Genomic DNA, 18803 nt, shown 5'->3' on the forward strand with positions numbered 1-18803 from the left:
TGGTAGGACTTTTGCATTGATGATTCAGGGATTTTTGCTCTATGCCCAGGATCAAGAACTTTGGCAGCGATGCCAGCGTGTTAAATCCCCGCTCATTGAAAAAACAGCTAAAGTGGGATCGGCTAACCCTTTGATTGAGGTTTATATAGCGGGGCTCTGGTGCTGCTTTGTGAGACCACCATTTTCCGTAGGTGACTGGCTCCAGCACTCTTTCCAGGATGAGTAAGGTATGTTTTCTGTCTATAATGGTGTTCACAAACCTGCTAGCAAATGGTTGAACACACTATAATTATAACCAGAGCAATGCAGAAAATACTAGAGATTAATGCATTTTCTAAAGATATCAGATCTCTTTGGTAAAAAGGCAGCAGTTTAACAAAGCTGCTGTAACTGTTGTGTAGCTATTTACATCATGATTATGTCCTGGGTGGGAAAATAACTGTTTCACAAAGTGGATACAATGTAAATCACCCACACTTAAAACTGTCTTAGACTTCTTTTACTGGCTTTTTGTTGAAGAAAAGCAGCATGCAGGAAAAAGAAAAAGGAAGTTAAATAACTTGTATATACAGCAAGGACATGGTTACTACTGCAACAATAAAATGTTCTCCATTGGCATGACCATAATCCTTGCAGGTTGTGCAAAGTTTATCAGAGCTGCAAAGATGAATCGGTAAATTGTAGTCTTTTATCCTCAGGGAAAAGACTAAAATCCATTCAATATAATACATTGCACGCTGCCCCAAATTCCAAGCAACTTAGTTGCATGGCAATACACGATTGAATAATAGATTAATCGGTTTGAGTCATTTTTGATGAAAAAAACTTCTGATTCCAGCTTCTACAAATGTGAATATTTTCTAGTCTCTTTACTCCTCTGTGACATTAAACAATATCTCTGAGTTGTGGACAAAACAAGACATTTGAGGACGTCATCTTGGGCTTTTGGGAAACACTGGTAGACATTTTTCGCCATTTTCTGACATTTTATAGACCAAACAACTAATTGATATTTGATTCAAATCTTTAGTTTGTGTTATATTGTGTCCTTTTAATTACAGTATAAAAGGCAGAATATGCATGTTTATGTTAACTCTGTTAGCCTTGTTTTTAACCATATGTTTCTGTTTACTTGGAGAGCAACATTTTTCACCATTTTATAGACCAATCAACTAATCGCTTAATCCAGAAAATAATCAACAGATTCATTGACAATGAAAATAATCGTTAGTTGCAGCCCAAAGTTTATAATGTAAATATAAGATGCTGTATGTAATTCATCAGTGTTTTATGAATGTTATTGTGCCCTGTGGCTAACTGATCTCTCCCCGTTTCTGCTTCCTCTCCTGGACTCAGATCACATTTTACGAGGACAGGAACTACCAGGGTCGCTCCTATGAGTGCGACATCGACTGCCCTGACATGCATCCCCACTTCAGCCGCTGCAACTCCATCAAGGTGGAGAGCGGCTGCTGGGTGCTGTATGAGAAGCCCAACTACACCGGCTACCAGTATGTCCTGACCAGGGGCGATTACCCAGACTACCAGCGCTGGATGGGCTACAACGACACCATCCGCTCCTGTCGTACTTTCTCCTATGTGAGTCAATATGTTGTGTCATATATATTGTTTTTGTGACGTGTGTGGACCTCAGAGACAATGAAGAAGAGGAATGAATGCTCCTTGGTGAAAACCCTGTTTTATGTGCGCTCTTCAGACGGTAACAAAGGATAATTAATGAAATATTTTTTGATTTAGATGGTTTAGAGGTTAAGGATTATAGATGCATAAAAATAATGTTTTGTTTCTGAGAAGCAACTTGTTATGTGTGTTTTTAAGTCCCTGCATGTGTGCTTTGTTCTTTTTTCTGTATTTTTTGTGTCTGCATAATGCAAAGAATACTAAATATATTGTATATTTAGTTTTTCCGCTTATCCTCCTACCGAACATAAACTTCCACAAGATACTAAACTAGATGGTTGCTGCCGTGGTCCTGCTCAATGCCCTGCTACGCCCTGCACTGCTACTACTATTATTACTAGCCATAGTTTTATTATCGTTATTGTTACTGTAATTGCCACTGTTCATCATACCTGCACAACTGCTATAATTATTATGAATCATATTTCTGTATATCTGTATCTGTGTCTCTGTGTCCCAACCAGCAGCGGCAGATGGCTGCCCACCAAGAGCCTGGTTCTGTCTGAGGTTTCGGCCTTTTTAAAGGAAGTTTTTCCCCGCCACCAGCACCAAATGCTTGCTCTTGGGGGGAATTGTTGGGTCTTTTTAAATTTTAGAGTGTGGTCTAGACCTACTCTATCTGTAAAGTGCCCTGAGATAACTCCTGTTATGATTTGACTTTAAATAAGATTAAATTGAATTGAATAATCATGAGTAGATTCAAAACAAGACAGAAGAGCATCCTGGTTAAAGAAACACCTCGGAGCTCCTTGTCCTGATGCACTTCCTTTTCTAACCTTATATTTCACTTAACTGTGTTTCTCCAGACCAGCGAGGGCCCTTACCGCATGCGCATCTACGAGCGTCCCAACCTCCAGGGTCAGATGATGGAGTTCAGCGATGACTGCGAGTCGGTGCAGGATCATTTCCGCAGCCGTGACATCTACTCCTGCAACGTCATGGAGGGCTACTGGACCCTCTACGAGCACCCCAACTACCGCGGCCGGCAGTACTTCATGAGGCCCGGAGAGTACCGCAAGTTCAGTGACTGGGGGGCCACCTGCGCCACCACCGGGTCCTTCCGCAGAATCACAGATTTTTAATCAGGAATCTCATTCGATGCTATTTAATTTACATTACAGTTTCACCAAAGCACCCATTTCCTTCCTCTAAAAGACATCTTTTTGGGGTAATGTTAATAAAATATGTGGTACAATATGGAGTGGGATGTTTCATTCAGCTATGATAAAAAGATTGACCTGACAAAATCAATATGATATTGTTTTAAATAATGTAATAAATGAATCTATTGTGAACAATTTTCTCTGTGCTTGTGAATAAATATTTTGGTTTTGACTCATTAAACCAACGGGCTCGTAAAAAAGACATTTTGGGTAAAATAAAAATCGTCTTTGGACACACATAAAACTATTGTTATCATGATCATGAATGAGTATTTTCACTCTTGGTCCATTATGGCCCTCCAAAAGATCTCATACCTATTAGTCAGCTTTTCTTTTTCTTTTTTAGGGGAGTGGGGGGCATTTTAGGCCTTTATAGGAAAGCTGAAGACATGAAAGGGGAGAGAAAGGGAATGACATGCAGCAAAGGGCCACAGGTTGGAGTTGAACCCATGGCCTACTAGTTGAGCTACCCAGGCGCCTCTAGCGAGTATTTTTGCGCATATGTGAACACTCCGAAGGGACTCCGACCCCTCTGGAACGAACCATACTCAGACCTGCTCGGGAGGTTTTTCGAAATACAGACAGCTTAAAGTCTGCGTTGCGGTTCTCTTCACCTATGTTGTGAACACAACACGCTTCAGGTTCGTTTTGCCTTTTGCCCTGTATGTATTTTAGTCCTGAGGTCCCATCAGAGCTGAGGTACCAAAACGAGAACTGAGTCCTATTTCAAGTAAACAGACAAAGTGAGCGCAAAAAAGAACCGAGTCCCTTTTTTGTTGGTCCACTTTTTGGTCCACTTTAAAGCAACACCAAAGATTCTTTTGTACCTTAAAATAATCTTTCCAAAATCGTTTCAGTGGTTCATCAGCTCGTAACAGGGTGAACGGCACTTCTGCATTCGCTTTGCGGCCATATATCGGCTATATGCAAGTTTGCCAGATCGGGTTGCGGATCTGTAGCTCGAATGAGACATAGACATGGACAGTTCCACTTCCAACCTGTAGGGGGACCGAAGAGGAAAAGTGCTGTGGTGTTACTTTAAGTAAGAGGACTGGTTCGTTTCAAGTTGAACATGTGAAAACACCCTATCATTAATACAAGACCCCATTACCACACATACTTCACAAGAACAAAAAAGTAGGCACTTTAAGAATTTAGTGTTTATTGCTGGTTTTATTTATTTTCTATGAGATCCACATGGTTGGACATTCAAATTACTTTGGTATTTTCCTCTATTTTGGTCTGTCAGTCACATTCCCACAGACATAAAGCATCAATAGTGACAATGGGGCTGCTATTCACACCATGTAACTGATGGCAGCTACAGTACAGAACATATTTAGAAAACACTGTTTAAGGTTATTCGTATAGATCTGCCCATATTTACAACATATTTTTTGATACACGCTACGGATACACCAACTCTATCTGATTTAAAACAAACAGAAGATAGTTAAAAGAGCTCAGCATTGACTGTTCCAGCCCATCCATGTTGTGGCTTTTGCTAGAAGCTGCACAGTGTCTGTAACAGTGGACATGACAAACAGGAGTAGGAAGACTCCTGTAGGGTCTCTGCTGACACCAGGCCTCATTTGAATAACAACATACCTGTATATAAAGATGGACTTCAGCTTTGGTGATCAAAAACACAGGAAGCGCTTTGACCAACAGCCATCATGGGAAAGGTTTGTGTCCAGTTTTACTTTACAAATGAAGACAATGTGCAAACAAGTGCAGTGTTGGGGAGTAACTAGTTAATAGTAACTTGGTAGTTAATTACAAAATAAAGGTAACTGTAATCCGTTACAGTTACTGAGAAAAAAATTTATAATTAAATTACAGTTACCTATGAAAATGTTCATGATGACATTAGGGGTTACATGTGAATATTTTCTGTAAAATGCTGAGCTATATGTTGAATAATATTATTTTTGGTGCTTTGGATGATTGTCATGTGCACAATAGCCGCTTTCCGACCGGAGGGATTTTTGCAGTTCCTAGAACATAAAGTTCCAAGAACCCTTTTTTTCTCGTGTTCCGACTAGATCAAGTTTGGGATTTTTAAGTTCCTCTGGAACTATTTCAGCTCCTACTTCAGGGCAGGGTCTTTTCACTGTTCCCTTTTCAGCATAGGCACAGCAATTTTTTCCATCTTATTCATCACTAAATTCACTTCTGACAACGTTTTAGGCGAGAAATGAACTGTTTAGATTTCGAATATAGGCAGTCTCGCGAAAATTGATGCCGAATTGACAATTGGCTTCAAAGTTTTCGGAGTTGAGAAGCTCCATGAAGTGACGCGACAGCCAGCTAGCGCAAGACCCTGCCACTAGCTTGTTGCTCAGCCAGTCATGCTCAGAGACCCCACTGTAAGCTCGAGGTCTCTCAGACCGGTCTCGTAAATAAGCGGCAATTATGTCGCCATTGACAGTTCGTTTTATGACAAATATGCTATATACATTAGATTTAGTATTTAGTTCATACTTTTTTTGGTGTATTTGTTTCCTGATTTTAACGACTATAAAGACCGTTGCCGTGCTTGCGTCCCTATGGCCACTTGGTCAGTGCGAATGCAAATGGAAAAAACGGTTTTGGGGTAGAGTAGTTAGTAGATCTGCTTAGAAGTGGACTTTTCCTATAACTACGTTCCTGTAACTACATGTGTCGGAAAGCGGCTAATGTCTTCTTTTGCCATTCAGATGCTTTTGATTGGTTCTCCTGTTTGAATTTGCAGGGCCACCCGTCTAACAGTTAAGTTGGCTCTCAAGCTGTCCGAGAGTTGCCACTATGGCTACGGATAAAAACGCGTTCCAGTGCTGGAAATATAAAAAAAACATTTCATACAAAAATCTGACAATGGTTCGAACATAAGCATGCAGTGCAAAGAACGTTTGCCAGAGGTCAAAATTCTAGTGATGGTCAAATGAAGCTTCGTGAACCATTTCTTTATTTTCTGAGCTCACTAGATTGGTTTTCAACCATTTGTTGAAGAAAGAGCCCCATCTAGTGGGCTCAGAAAAAAAGAGAAAATGGTTCACGAAGCTTCATTTGGCCATCATTACAAAATTCATAAATCAATAATTGTTTTATTTCATATTTGGGGCTGTGTGTGCTGTGATATTTTTGTTGTTGTTTTGTTATGATTTTAAATCTGTGACCTCAGAGTGATCTAATATTAAAAAGAGGTGTTGAAGTCTGACTTTGTGGTGGCTGTTCTTCAAAATGAAATCATCACAATCTTAATTCATGTGATGAAGGATTTTAAAAGGAGGAGTACTGCTGACAGGTCTAAACATTTGAAATATGGTTAACAGTTGAAAACAGTCATAAGAAATTTAAAAAGATAATCAAAAAGTTAATTTAATGTGATAAGTTACATTACTTTGATAAAGTCATTGAAATAGTTAAACTACTATTACATTTTAAATAGGGTAACTTGCAACCTATTACATTTCCAAACACAGTAATCTTCCCAAACACTGAACAAGTGCAGCATTGGCTCTCTGTGGTTGGTCATTGTGATTAAACATCCGAATTCTGCTCCGTCAGATTATCTTCTACGAGGACAGGAACTTTGAAGGCCAGCACTATGAGTGCATGAGTGACTGCGCTGACCTGCACTCCATGTTTGACCGCTGCCGCTCCATCCGGGTGGAGAGCGGCATGTTCATGATCTACGACCGCCCCAGCTACATGGGAACCCAGTACTTCATGAAGAGGGGAGAGTACAACGACTACCTGGGAATGACGGGCATGACTGAGTGTGTCAGGTCCTGCCGCATGATCCCTGTGGTAAGGCCTTCTGTAAAATAATATACTTTATCTTTCTTAGTATGATCCAAATGATTAGGGATGTTATGATACAATCAACTCACGATTCAATTCATGGTTTTCAATTCACAATACGATTTTTCTCAGGATTTCTTTTTAACAGAATGAGCTGCAGACAAATGACCTAAAAATATTACTTTATTTCTATAAACTGTGCAAAACAACAGATGTGTCCTCTTATCAAAAGTGCAACTGACATTGTATTTTATCTTAAATAACAAAAATATAACTCAATAAATCTCTTCAAATAAATAAACTAAGACGTAGTGATGTCTGAAGTCAAAACAAGTGAAATCAAAAGTAGATTATGCCCTAGGCCGCTTAAAAATTGCATCACGATTCATTTTATATCTCAACCGATTGTAATCTTTATTGATTTTAAACTAATTCACAATGCATTGTTACATACCTATAAATTATGCCTACTGCTGCCTCTAAACCTTTTATAGTAAGAAATGTAGTCTGAATAAATAACTTTAAGGGATAAAACAACTGAATTTGATAATAAACAGACAGAAGTCAAGCTGCTTTTGCTCCTCATCTGCCTTCATATTAATAATTGAGGGGCTTCACCATTTCATTTAGGGAATATTTAAGCAGCCTGTCCCCTAAATTGCAGATTAAGTGAAATGTATGCATAAAATTAAGCAATTTAAGGGAACTTCCGTTTATAATTAGACCTTTTATTTCTACAATGCACAGATCCACAAATAGTCAGAAATGGTGAAGATTTATATTAAGGGCTCTTTTGTAACTCCAGATGTAGTAGAAAAGCACACCATATATACTTAATGTAGTTTATTTGCACAAAAGAAGATATAAAATACACACATTAGAAAACAAAAAAAACTATTTCAGTGCAGGAGAAGAAGGAAGCCTGAAAGACTTATTTAAAGTCCTCCCCTAATACACAATAAAAAAACTAAATATGATAAAATGATGAAATAGCTCACCTGGTAGAGTGCGCCATATATAGAGGCTCAGTCCTCGCCTCAGCGGCCCAAGGTTTGACTCCGGCCTGTGGCCTTTTGCTGCATGTCGTTCCCCCTCTCTTTCCCCTTTCATGTCTTAACCTGTCCTATACAAATAAGGGCCTAAAATGCCACAAAAAATTATCTTTAAAAAACAAAACATGAAACAAGCAACACAACAAACAAACAGGGAAATGTAACACACACACACACACACACACACACACAAAAAAATATTTTCATCTACTTTGCAAAAAAAAGGTGACATTAAATATAATACTGTTTTATAAACAACCCTCCTAAACCCAACTATAACTTTAATCAGTGAATGACAAGTTATGTCTTTTGATTCTCCGTTACAGGCGCTTGTAGGCCGACTGTGTCATCTTTGGACAGAGGCAGGCTGTTGCCACCTGTTTCCAGTCTTTATGCTAAGCTAAGCTAACTATCTGCTCTTGGTAGCTTACATTTTTACCGTAGAGACAAGGGATTGATGCATAGACTGTATAAGTGAAGCCCAAACATCTGGATTGCCCCCTAGTGGCTGGCTGCAGTATAGGTCATAAGGCCCACCCCCTCCATGTTAGCAGATGGAACATGGGCCAATAAAAAAATAAAAAACATGGTTTTGGTCATGATGTTCACGTGTTAATTTTCCTGAAAAGTTTGGTTTTTATTAGTCATTTGATGCTATAAATATGGGGTGAAACAGCATGATTGACAGCTGTGATTGACTCGCGATTGGTCGGGTTGGGTGTATGGGCGGGGACTTGGATACAGCAGTTCCTCCCCCGATCACTACTGCACAAACTCTGGCTCCAAAATTCAAAAATGGCAGCGCCCATACGCGGGATATATAGGCTTCACTTTTGTACAGTGGTAGGATATGGAGACGCGTTATTATGGATCCCACGTAACTTCTAGGCAGGTTCCGCCCTACGAAGTAGCCTGATTGGTTGGGATTAGGAATTGACCTAGAGTGGTTAAGGTTAGGATAGCTGATTGGTCAGGGGATAGGACCTGAACAAATCGGGTTACGTTACTTAGCGTAAGCGTGGCCAATAGTAGCGTGTGAATGCAATTGAAGGGCGGGCCTTGCCTAAAAGTTGCGTGGGTTCCATAATAATGCTATGGAGACACGTCGTCCATCTTTTTTTTTACAGTCTATGCTACAGATGTGTGGTATCAGTCTTCTCATCTAACTCTTGACGAAGCAAATAAGTGTATTTCCCAAAATGTCAAACTTTTTTCTTTAAAAAAATAATTAAACAGCATTTGCTTTTTAAAGGCATCATTATCTTTTTCGTTAAGATTTAAAATTCTGAGTGACGTGTGAAAAACGTAACTTTTGTTGAGATGTAACCCTCTGATCTTCCCGCCCTCTGCAGCACAGCGGCAACTTCAGGATGAGGCTCTACGAGCATTTTGACATGGGAGGTGAGATGATGGAGCTGACAGACAACTGCCCCAACCTCATGGATCGTTTCCACATGTCCAACTTCAACTCCTGCAACGTGATGGAGGGCCACTGGCTCATCTACGAGCAGGCCAACTACAGGGGGCGTCACTACTACATCCGGCCCGGCCAGTACAAGAGCTTCAACGAGTGGAGCGGCAACAACTCCAAGATTGGCTCCATCAGGCGACTCATGGATCTCTAAAGACAGAAGTACGGTTCTTGTGAAATGTCTGCTCTTTGCCTTGTTTCACACGCTGAATAAAATGGCGTCAGTGCTCAATTGTATTCAGTTTTGTTCTTGCTCTCTGCGTCTGGAGGGCATGTTTTCACATGAGGATGTGAAGGGGTCATGGCCCGACATCCTGACTCTCATCAGAGGCTTGAATAAAATCCTGCAAGTGATGACACTTAACCACACCGAGACTCAAGCGTTATCTATTGTAAAGCCGAAGAAAAGTCTGTCTGCATGTCCCCCTTTTACCCAGTGCACCTTTCATTTACACATAAACAATACAGTTCAAATAAATCTTACCATAAGGTCCATTTGGTAGCTGTTTTGGAGCTTTAGATCAGAGTTTGCCCAGGTGCCATGGGAGGTCAAGAGGGAACTATGAACCCCACAAAGTCCTTAAAGTGAAATTTGAACATCTATTTTTCTCTGAAAACTGGGAAAACTGTGAGAAGATCACAAGCTCCAGAATAGCTGCTAAATGAACAATGTGGTGGATTTGTTTTAACATTAGGTTAACAAAGAACACATACCGATGATCTTACAAATGAATACAAGGATAATTGTTCTTGAAATTAGACATTTAAACCTTTAACAGTGTGTAGTTCCTGTGCACGTGTATTTATGTGGAGAGAAATGAACATCCCCACCAGAGGGCAGTGGTAGAGAGTTGAAATTTATCAATAACATGCTGTGGACATAAAAGAGACACAAATGATCTTATGAAACTAATGTTATAATTTTGGTAATATCATCATCTTCAAAGACAGTTGAATGAATGAACAGATGATATGCAATTGGTATGGTCACTGTTAAATACATCAACATATATACAATCAACATATATAAAGGAGCTATAAATAATATTATTACCTGTGAATATTCAATTTGACAACACTTGAATCTAAAACCTAAAACTGAATTTTTGTTAAAAGAGAACAAAGTGGTGTCATGTGACATTTACACTGTGAAGTAAATAGTTCTGATAACAAAAGTTTCAAACGGGCTAATCTGGAAATGTAAGACTTTGCCTGAAATCCATACCAAGAACTCCACTGATGCCAGGAATCATCCATCCATGAGCAGCTTTGATGAAAGCATAAACTAGAAAATAAAAAGACTAATATTAGGAGGTGTACAAAAAAAAACACAGCACCCATTCAGTGATGACAAAGAGTTCAGGACTGTTTCATTACAGAAACCTCCTGTCACACACCGACCACACCGACCCCAAACAACCTGTCAGCTCTGACCTGTACAAACGTAACTCCTAAACATCTCTTCAGGGAAACACCGCGGCACAAACGCCAAAGATTCCTGGCTATTACAATATGAATGACATCTGCAGAGTCTGCATTTCACATTCACTATATATGTGACAGGTGGGAGTCTTCAAAGAGCTGGATGGATCACACGGGGCAAGGCACATAGCAGGAAAACGGGCCAACATGTCGAAGGTAAACATCAGAAGATGACAGAACACTCTTCATGTTGATATGGGATGAGAAATGCTCTTATTGTGAAAGTGCAATCAGGCATCCAGGCTTTTCTTTGGAATTATTGAGCTACATTTCTGGTTATTTTTTTCAAAATCAAAAGAGGAGAAAGTGTATTAAACACTTGAAAATACCCAGAAAAGTGTCAATTAATCAGAAAAATGCACAGTTTATTACTGTATGTTGAACAGATTTTGATTAGCGATGAAATTAAAAACCATTTCAATTTCTGTGTCTAGATTATCTTCTATGAGGACAAGAACTTCTCTGGGTGCAATTTTGAGTGCAGCAATGACTGTGCGGACCTGATGTGCGTCCTGAAAAACTGCAACTCCATCAAGGTGGAGAGCGGCTGCTTCATGATCTATGAAAAATCAAACTACAGTGGGGACCAGTACTGCCTGAAGAGAGGAGAGTATCCCGACAGCCAACATTGGATGAGTGCCATCACCTCGGTCTGTTCCTGTCGCCTCATCCACGCGGTGAGCTCCTGTTTCTGGAAACTTGTACACCAACCAGGGTTATAAAGACACATCAGTTTCATTATATATTGAGCTATATAATGTTGTTAAATATTGGATATTGGTATGATCATATCGCTGTGGATGATTTGATGGAAATTCTCTGACCACAACAATTCATCCTTACACCCAGATTTCTACGTAGCCCCTAAAGGGACATGGGAAATTCTTTTTTTTTTGCGCACAAGAAACTTTTTCGTGAGCGTGAGATACTTTTCTTGTAAGCACACAAAAGTATCTCGTGCTCACGAGAAACCGATCAGCATACCAGTCAGAATGGCTGCCGAGGAGGTATTCATCTTCCTGAAAACGCAACGAAATGTAACTGATAGTGTCATCAACATACTTAAAGCTATAATGCGCAGCTATTTGATATTAATGAACGTCGGATACATTCAAGCCATGGCCAAAGTAATTGATACAAAGCTAACTAAGCATACCAGCTCCACAAAACACTTTCTGTATTTCTCAGTATGGCTGTGCTTACTAAATGGTGTAGTCGGCTGACTTTCGTGCGCAGAAGCTCGAGCGATGTGTTTCACGTATCCGCTGAGAAAGGACAACAGCAGCGTTCAGCTTTGGAGACAAAACATTTCAAGATAATTACCTCTTCTGAAGAGTCCATCATGTTTTTTCTAATCCTCTGTGTCCTCCTTGAATTGACAGAATAAACGCTACTAGCAACTGCGTGGAGGAGGGTTGGGGTTGGTGCGCGATCACCAAAGGCTTGCGTCATGTGGATGCGCCGACAGTGTTGTTTTCATTACTTAGAATTTCTTCATGGGTGGCCTGTGAATGTGAAATATTAACTTTGGTCACATTATGTTAACAGTACTATAGTTTTGCTAGCCTTACACGAGAATCTTGTGGCACCAGAAAGTATCTCGTGCCAGATTTCCATCCAATTTTTTACAAAAAATGCTAATTTCTGCGCGTTTCCAATATTAGGAATTGGGTTTATCAAGATAAACAGTTGGTGGCGCTAATTCTCCAGTCAGGTGCAACCATTGCCGAAAAAGAGCAACAAGTGAGATGACGTAATTAAAAGAGCTCCAGTCAAACCCCAAATAGTCAGACATTTTTTTTTTTTAAAACATGATAGATATATGGCATTTAGGTTGGTTTAATGTACACATTTAAGGAAGGTTACAGTCTCCTCATCGCTTCACAGATGTTTTTGTCAGCCACCAAATTTGGTCTCTTCAGTATACGTTTAAGCAACATGCCTCATTTACATCATGCTTATGTGTTAAAGAAGCAGTGTGTAGGATTTAGGTGGATCTTTTGGCAGAAATGGAATATAATATACTGTACGTACATAATTATATGTTTTCATTAGTGTATAGCCACCAGAAACTAAGATGTTACATTGCCATGTTTCTACAGTAGCCCAGAACAGACAAACCAAACACCGGCTCTAGAGAGGGCCTTTCGCTTTTTATTTTACCTGAAGGCCACTGTGCCGGATGTCAGGCATTCTAATCCCCGTCCGCTATTTATTTTCCAAGGGCACTGCAATGCATCCGGGATATAGCACCGCCCACGGGACTGACTCTTAACCCCACCACCCCCTCCCTCCTACCCCCCATCCCTATTCACTACACTTTGCACTATCCTTCATCCTGGACTAAACATCTGCTTATTGCACATACTGTATATTCTATTCTTGGCACATTCTGCACTCAACCCATTCAGCCTCTTATTTCTTTTTTTATGCAACAACTACTTTGTATGTATATATTTGTTTTCTGTATTTATTGTTTATTTCATATAAATGTTTAATGTTTGTTGGTTTTTTGTTTGCACCATTCACCGAGGCAAATTGTGTACTTATTGTGGCAATAAACCTTTTTCCGGTTATGATTATATATATTGCCCAGCCCTAATGTCATCATTACGGAAACATTAAATAATGGCACATGTATAATATGTTTTATATTATGTGCTTTACTAAATGATTCCTCTCTCCTTTTCAAAACCAGCAGCCTGGGGCGTTCAACATGCGCCTGTATGAGCGTCTCGAGTTCGGAGGTAAGGTGATGGACCTGATGGACGACTGCCCCAGCGTCATAGAACGCTTCCAAGTGAACGACATCTTCTCCTGCAACGTGACCGATGGCAACTGGCTCTTCTATGAGCACCCTAACTACTGCGGCAGGATGTACCTGATAAGGCCTGGAGAGTACAAGAGGTTCAGTGAGTGGGGCGCCAGGAGCGCCAGGGTCAGCTCCATCAAACGCATTCTGGACTATTGATCTGTTTTTTGGAGGATCCCAAAGCTGCACCGAGGTTTTGGGAAGGCTCCGTGCTCAGACAAAGACTATAAAAAGTACCAAATACTTTATGTGACTCTTAATATTTTTGGTAATATTTGGTTATTTTACTTTAAGATTAAGACAAAATCCTGAAAACCTTATGAAATATTAATCAGAATTAGAATAGTTGATTCCCTGATTTTAGGATGGGCTCATTGCAGAGCAATCACCATACATCAAGAACACAAACAACAACGACAAGTAAATATAAACAACCAAAAAATCTTATCATAAATGACGTTATCGTTCTCTTGTCCCCTTGGCCACGTCGGAGAATGCTTGTTGAATGATTTGAATGTGCCGTTGGCCAATAAAGAATTAAATTGGCACCAGTCTTGTTAGAAGAAGAAGAACAAGAAGAAAAAGAAGATCAAGAAGAACAAGAAGAAGAAGAAGAAAATGATGGCTACATATAAGCTAAAGCCAAAGAGAGTGTTTCAAGCGTCCTGGAAGAAGGAGTTTTCTTGGGAGGCAGTAGAGGATGTCGATAAAACAACTAAATATAACAATTTAGTCTTTGTTGTTATTTGATTACCACTAATAAGAAAAACTATGTGTATAGGGCCCAGTAAAAATTTACTTTTGGGCAAGTAGCCCGATGGGTTGAACCTTGTGAAGTCTTAATAGTCCATTCAGTTGTGAGCAGGACCTCAGACTTTTAAAAACACAGCGTGAGTTGTGAATAGTGTAACCTTTACGGCTATTGTACAACTGCAATGATTATATCTGATCTATGATGAGTGAGGCATTTATGTAAATCGTTCATATGAAGTAATATTTATTCTACCTCAGAAATTATGCTGGCCTACGTTCGTTTCAAATTAAAGAAAAAAAAAGAAATCTCTAAATATCTCTTTAGGTGATAGATTGTACAGTTTATCATGTGTTGGCCACGTTAAATATCAATTTAATCTTGCTGATGCTGTGCTACTGCACACAGTATATCAGTCTATTGTACAGTGGTATTTTCTGGGAGCGGGAAATTGTGATGAATATGGAGGAAAGAACAATAACTCATCACACACCAAGAGTCATCTATACATAAACAGATTTTTTCCAGCCACACACACACCCCCGCCCCTGATCCATCATCACTGTGAGGGATATATTAGAATGACAATGCTTTATGCTGTGCAACCACACAGCTGCCCTTTCTTTTCTTTTTTTTTATAAAGCACAGTGGCTTGGCTCAGGGACAGCATTGACTGACCGCTTATACAGTCTGACGCCAACATAACCATGGGGAAGGTAAAGAAAATGACTATGGGTTTATCCACACTTTCTACACACCTGTAATTTCATTTTATAATTATTTGGGTTTGTACCTCTTCTTGACTAGACAGCCACAGCTCTGTGTTAAAAACTACGCTTATGCTTTTTGCAGATCATTTTTTATGAGGACAGAAACTTCCAGGGGCGCTCTCATGAGTGCAGCAGTGACAGTGCCGACCTGCACTCCTACTTCAACAGATGCAACTCCATCAAGGTGGAGAGCGGCTGCTTCATGGTTTACGAGAGGCCCAATTACATGGGCAACCAGTACTACCTAAGGAGAGGAGAGTACTCTGATAACCAGCGTGTGATTGGCATGAACGACTGTGTCAGATCTTGCCGTTTGATCCCCCAGGTAGGGTGCAAAGACTTTGTTTGAGATCTTTCTTAAAGGTGCTGTAAAAAAAAAAAATAGCCTCATTTGAAATTTTATTAAAGTTTTTTGCTGTTAAATGCTTGTTTATTAATCAAGAATTATAATGATATTAATAATTACAACAAAGCTTTATTGTATATCTGGATACCATTGAGATATATTATTGTGCTGCACATAGTAACAGAGTTTTCCATCCTGTGCCAGCACCAAGGCTCCTACAGGATGAGGCTTTACGAAAGCCCCGACATGTCCGGCCAGATGCACGAGCTGGTGGACGACTGCCCAAATGTCCAGGACCGCCTCAGCATGTCCGACTTCAACTCCTGTAACGTGATGGACGGCCACTGGCTGATGTACGACCAGCCCAACTACAAGGGCAGAGCGTACTACCTGAGGCCCGGAGAGTACAGGAGATACAGCGACTGGGGAGGCGTCAGCCCGAGAGTCGGCTCCCTCAGGAGAATCAGTGACTTGAACTGAAGTCCAGCTTCTTTTCAATGCATCTTTCCCTGTCTGTTTTCCCAATAAACTTAATTTGCTTCATAAAACATTCACACTTTTCTTCTGTTTATCTGCCGGTTCTCAGGTGGTTTGTTGCCTCACATATTAATATAATGATAATTACAACAAAGCTTTATTGTCATTTTGTAAAATTCAGCTCTTCCAGTTGATTATTACAGAAGAGAAAACCATCTACTGTCTAGCTAAACCACGTGTAAAACATAGCTTCTGGTTAGCTTGTACACTGCAGTTTAATCTCCCCTATGCTTAGGCTAAAAAATTAATGCATGCATGAGTTGCCCTCTCCCACTTGTGCCCCTGATAGGATTATCTAGTCGCTATACCGGCAGAATGCATCCATATAATTAGTGTTAAACACAAAACAACATATAGAGAGTAGCAGCACAGACCGGAGTGTGGGAGACAGGAAACTGACGTGGAAATGTGAACTAAATGTCTCAAATACTATGAGATAAACAGTAAAAGATCAGGATGCATCTGTCTCAAAATAATACATAACAAATAGTTTAAGTACATATTTGTAAATGAACGGCATAAAAAAAAAAAACTACAACCCCACTTTTTTAGTTTTACCAAATTAAAGACTTAAGACTTAAGATGACAAATGTCTTATTGTAGCTACAAAACCCAATTAATATATCTTGTATAATACATCTATAAATTATGAGAATCATACACATTCTGTTTATAGTTGTGTTAATATTTAGAAAAACAAAAAAACAAAAAAAAATTGTTATTAAAGTTAATATACAATATTTGATGACAAAAATCGTCCACATTTGTTTCTGGGAAGAAAAATCAATTCCCACAAAATGTACTTTCTAAACACCAAAGTATATTAAAAGTTTCATGTGTCTCTCATTTATCATACAATTGCTAAAGTCATAGTTATTTTTCTTATAACTAAATAATATCAAACATTGATATCAAACATCTGTGAGAAGCCTAAAATCATTTAAACATAAATATAAGTTTACATTTGAAATAATATTACACATAGACGATGACATATCTTATCCATATCCTCTATAGTCCTTGCAGTTATAAATTAAAGTAAAACAGGACTTGTCATTATCAGATATCAAGGTTTTATATCCACAAATAAATATGTCATGTCATAATGGAAAACATCTTCCATTATGGATGTTTATGAACAATTATATGTAATCAAACAAACAATACACACAACCTGTGGTGAACACTGATGTCGTGACATAAAATAATAGTCATTTTTTTGCTATATGTCGATCAAAATAAGTCAAAATACTCATTACTTTGCTGTGTAATATTTTACTATTAAAGGGGGAGTCTTCAAAGAGTCAACATGGCTGTGACACATCAAGGGAATTGTAGTCCATTAAGTCCAAACTGTCGGATAGTTGAAGAAACATGCGATACAACACCTGAACCGAAGGGTAAATGTGGCGTTAGTACATGAAGTAAAAGTTGACACAAGCATCCCACACACACACATACAGTACATCGTAACAACAAACTAATAAAGTCTTTACGTCTTTACGTAGCTTACGGACCAGCATGGTGTACACTTACTGTACTTATTTTCAAACAGTGGGGTTGCTCAGGTAGAGCGTTAGGGAGAGTGAATGGCTTCCTGCTCTGTTATACAACATATTTAATGCGAAAAGGCTGTTCCATATTGTTCTGCAGCCATTGTCCACTGGATGTGTGGATACCATACTAGTCTTTTCCTTTGTCCATGTGTGTCAAAACACCAAACCAGTTAATTATTTATCCTTTTTTTTCAAATACAAATCCATATTTCTGACCCAATGTTGTGCTCCAACAAAAAGGTAAACATGTGCCAGTAGCCTTCAATTATAACTACGAGAGAATTTGAATAACAATACTTTGTTTGTCAAGAGGTAGTATAAAAAGCCCTGAAAACATGGGGAATCTCTCCAACGGAGACCATGGGCAAGGTTAGTACTGTTTTTCCTCTCTGCTCACATTAAATGTAAGTTACAGTATGTATAGTATGTTTTATGTTGAGCTGAATTCTTATTCTTTCTTTGCTGAAACATGTGATTCGCACTCGAGCTCGTGACACTTTTATTCTCCACCAGATTATCTTTTACGAGGACAAGAACTTCCAGGGTCGGAGCTATGAGTGCGGCAACGACTGCACGGACCTTCACTCGTACTTCAGCCGCTGCAACTCCATCAGGGTGGAGAGCGGCTGCTTCATGATCTATGAGCGTCCCAACTTCATGGGCCACCAGTACTTCATGAGGAGGGGAGAGTACCCCGACTACCAGAGGTGGATGGGCTTCAGCAGCTGTATCCGCTCGTGCAGGATGATTCCACTGGTAAGAAGACAACAAAAGACAATTTGTTTTAAAGTCTGTGATCATTCAAAAAGCCAGGATGCCATCCGTGCATATTTTTGTGTTGTTAAATTGGATTATTTGTGAGCTTGTGATTACAGAAGACATAATTTCCTTTGGTCCCACAGTATCGAGGCTCCTACAGATTGCGTATCTATGAGAAGCCCGACTTCAGCGGCCACATGATGGAGTTCATGGATGACTGTCCCTGTGTGTCTGACCGTTTCCATCACCGCCATGTCTACTCCAGTAATGTTATGAATGGCTTCTGGATCTTCTATGAGTACCCCAACTACCGAGGCAGACAGTACTTCCTGAGACCTGGGGAGTACAGGAGGTACCGCGACTGGTGTGCCACCTGCGCCATCGTCGGCTCCTTCAGGAGGGTCACCGAATTTTAGCCATTGAGCGAAAACCTTGCTGTAAATATCAAACACTTAGTTTATTAAAGATGTTGAATTTTTAATCTCCTTTGTGAATGTGTTTTCATTAATTTGTCAAAGTGTGATTTTGTTGTCTGACCGCGAGTAAATAAAAGGAGCCTCATAAGGACGATTAAAGCCCTGCCGACACTTTAACTGTGTGGTTTGCGGATCTTGTAC

At 39.6% G+C, this 18803-nt stretch overlaps 5 protein-coding genes across 5 annotated transcripts; all 5 read left to right on the forward strand.

The window, feature by feature from the left end:
- Positions 1-218: 218 nt before the first annotated feature.
- On the forward strand, positions 219-2783 carry LOC114563592 (gamma-crystallin M2-like). Its single transcript, XM_028590390.1, has 3 exons — positions 219-227; positions 1357-1599; positions 2508-2783. Exons 1-3 carry the CDS (start codon positions 219-221, stop codon positions 2781-2783), a joined length of 528 nt encoding a protein of 175 aa, XP_028446191.1.
- Positions 2784-6386: 3603 nt separating this feature from the next.
- On the forward strand, positions 6387-9327 carry LOC114563593 (gamma-crystallin M3-like; the record flags this gene model as incomplete). Its single annotated transcript, XM_028590392.1, has 2 exons — positions 6387-6656; positions 9055-9327. Coding segments are annotated over 2 exons (543 nt in total), but the record flags the coding sequence as incomplete, so codon positions are not given.
- Positions 9328-10802: 1475 nt separating this feature from the next.
- Positions 10803-13626, forward strand: LOC114564654 (gamma-crystallin M2-like). Its single transcript, XM_028592117.1, has 3 exons — positions 10803-10811; positions 11090-11332; positions 13354-13626. Exons 1-3 carry the CDS (start codon positions 10803-10805, stop codon positions 13624-13626), a joined length of 525 nt encoding a protein of 174 aa, XP_028447918.1.
- A 1296-nt stretch (positions 13627-14922) lies between these two features.
- LOC114564394 (gamma-crystallin M2-like) lies at positions 14923-15814 on the forward strand. The gene is made up of 3 exons (XM_028591717.1): positions 14923-14934; positions 15071-15313; positions 15539-15814. The coding sequence occupies exons 1-3, from the start codon at positions 14926-14928 to the stop codon at positions 15812-15814; spliced, it is 528 nt and encodes a 175-aa protein (XP_028447518.1). The 5' UTR covers positions 14923-14925.
- Positions 15815-17762: 1948 nt separating this feature from the next.
- LOC114563594 (gamma-crystallin M2) lies at positions 17763-18602 on the forward strand. Its single transcript, XM_028590393.1, has 3 exons — positions 17763-17796; positions 17915-18183; positions 18330-18602. Exons 1-3 carry the CDS (start codon positions 17763-17765, stop codon positions 18600-18602), a joined length of 576 nt encoding a protein of 191 aa, XP_028446194.1.
- The last annotated feature ends 201 nt before the right edge of the window (positions 18603-18803 follow it).

The sequence above is a fragment of the Perca flavescens genome, chromosome 11 (genome assembly GCF_004354835.1).
Source record: "Perca flavescens isolate YP-PL-M2 chromosome 11, PFLA_1.0, whole genome shotgun sequence".
Classification (NCBI taxonomy): Eukaryota; Metazoa; Chordata; class Actinopteri; order Perciformes; family Percidae; genus Perca; species Perca flavescens.

Excerpts from the sequence above, each read along its gene's own strand:
- LOC114564394 (XM_028591717.1), top strand. Across the intron at positions 15,314-15,538 it reads CTTGCCGTTTGATCCCCCAG|CACCAAGGCTCCTACAGGAT; the intron begins GTAGGGTGCAAA and ends ATCCTGTGCCAG.
- LOC114563592 (XM_028590390.1), top strand. Across the intron at positions 1,600-2,507 it reads CCTGTCGTACTTTCTCCTAT|ACCAGCGAGGGCCCTTACCG; the intron begins GTGAGTCAATAT and ends GTGTTTCTCCAG.
- LOC114563594 (XM_028590393.1), top strand. The coding sequence starts at position 17,763 with ATGGGGAATCTCTCCAACGGAGACCATGGGCAAG. Across the intron at positions 17,797-17,914 it reads CAACGGAGACCATGGGCAAG|CTCGTGACACTTTTATTCTC; the intron begins GTTAGTACTGTT and ends TTCGCACTCGAG. Across the intron at positions 18,184-18,329 it reads CGTGCAGGATGATTCCACTG|TATCGAGGCTCCTACAGATT; the intron begins GTAAGAAGACAA and ends TTGGTCCCACAG.
- LOC114564654 (XM_028592117.1), top strand. Across the intron at positions 11,333-13,353 it reads CCTGTCGCCTCATCCACGCG|CAGCCTGGGGCGTTCAACAT; the intron begins GTGAGCTCCTGT and ends TTTCAAAACCAG.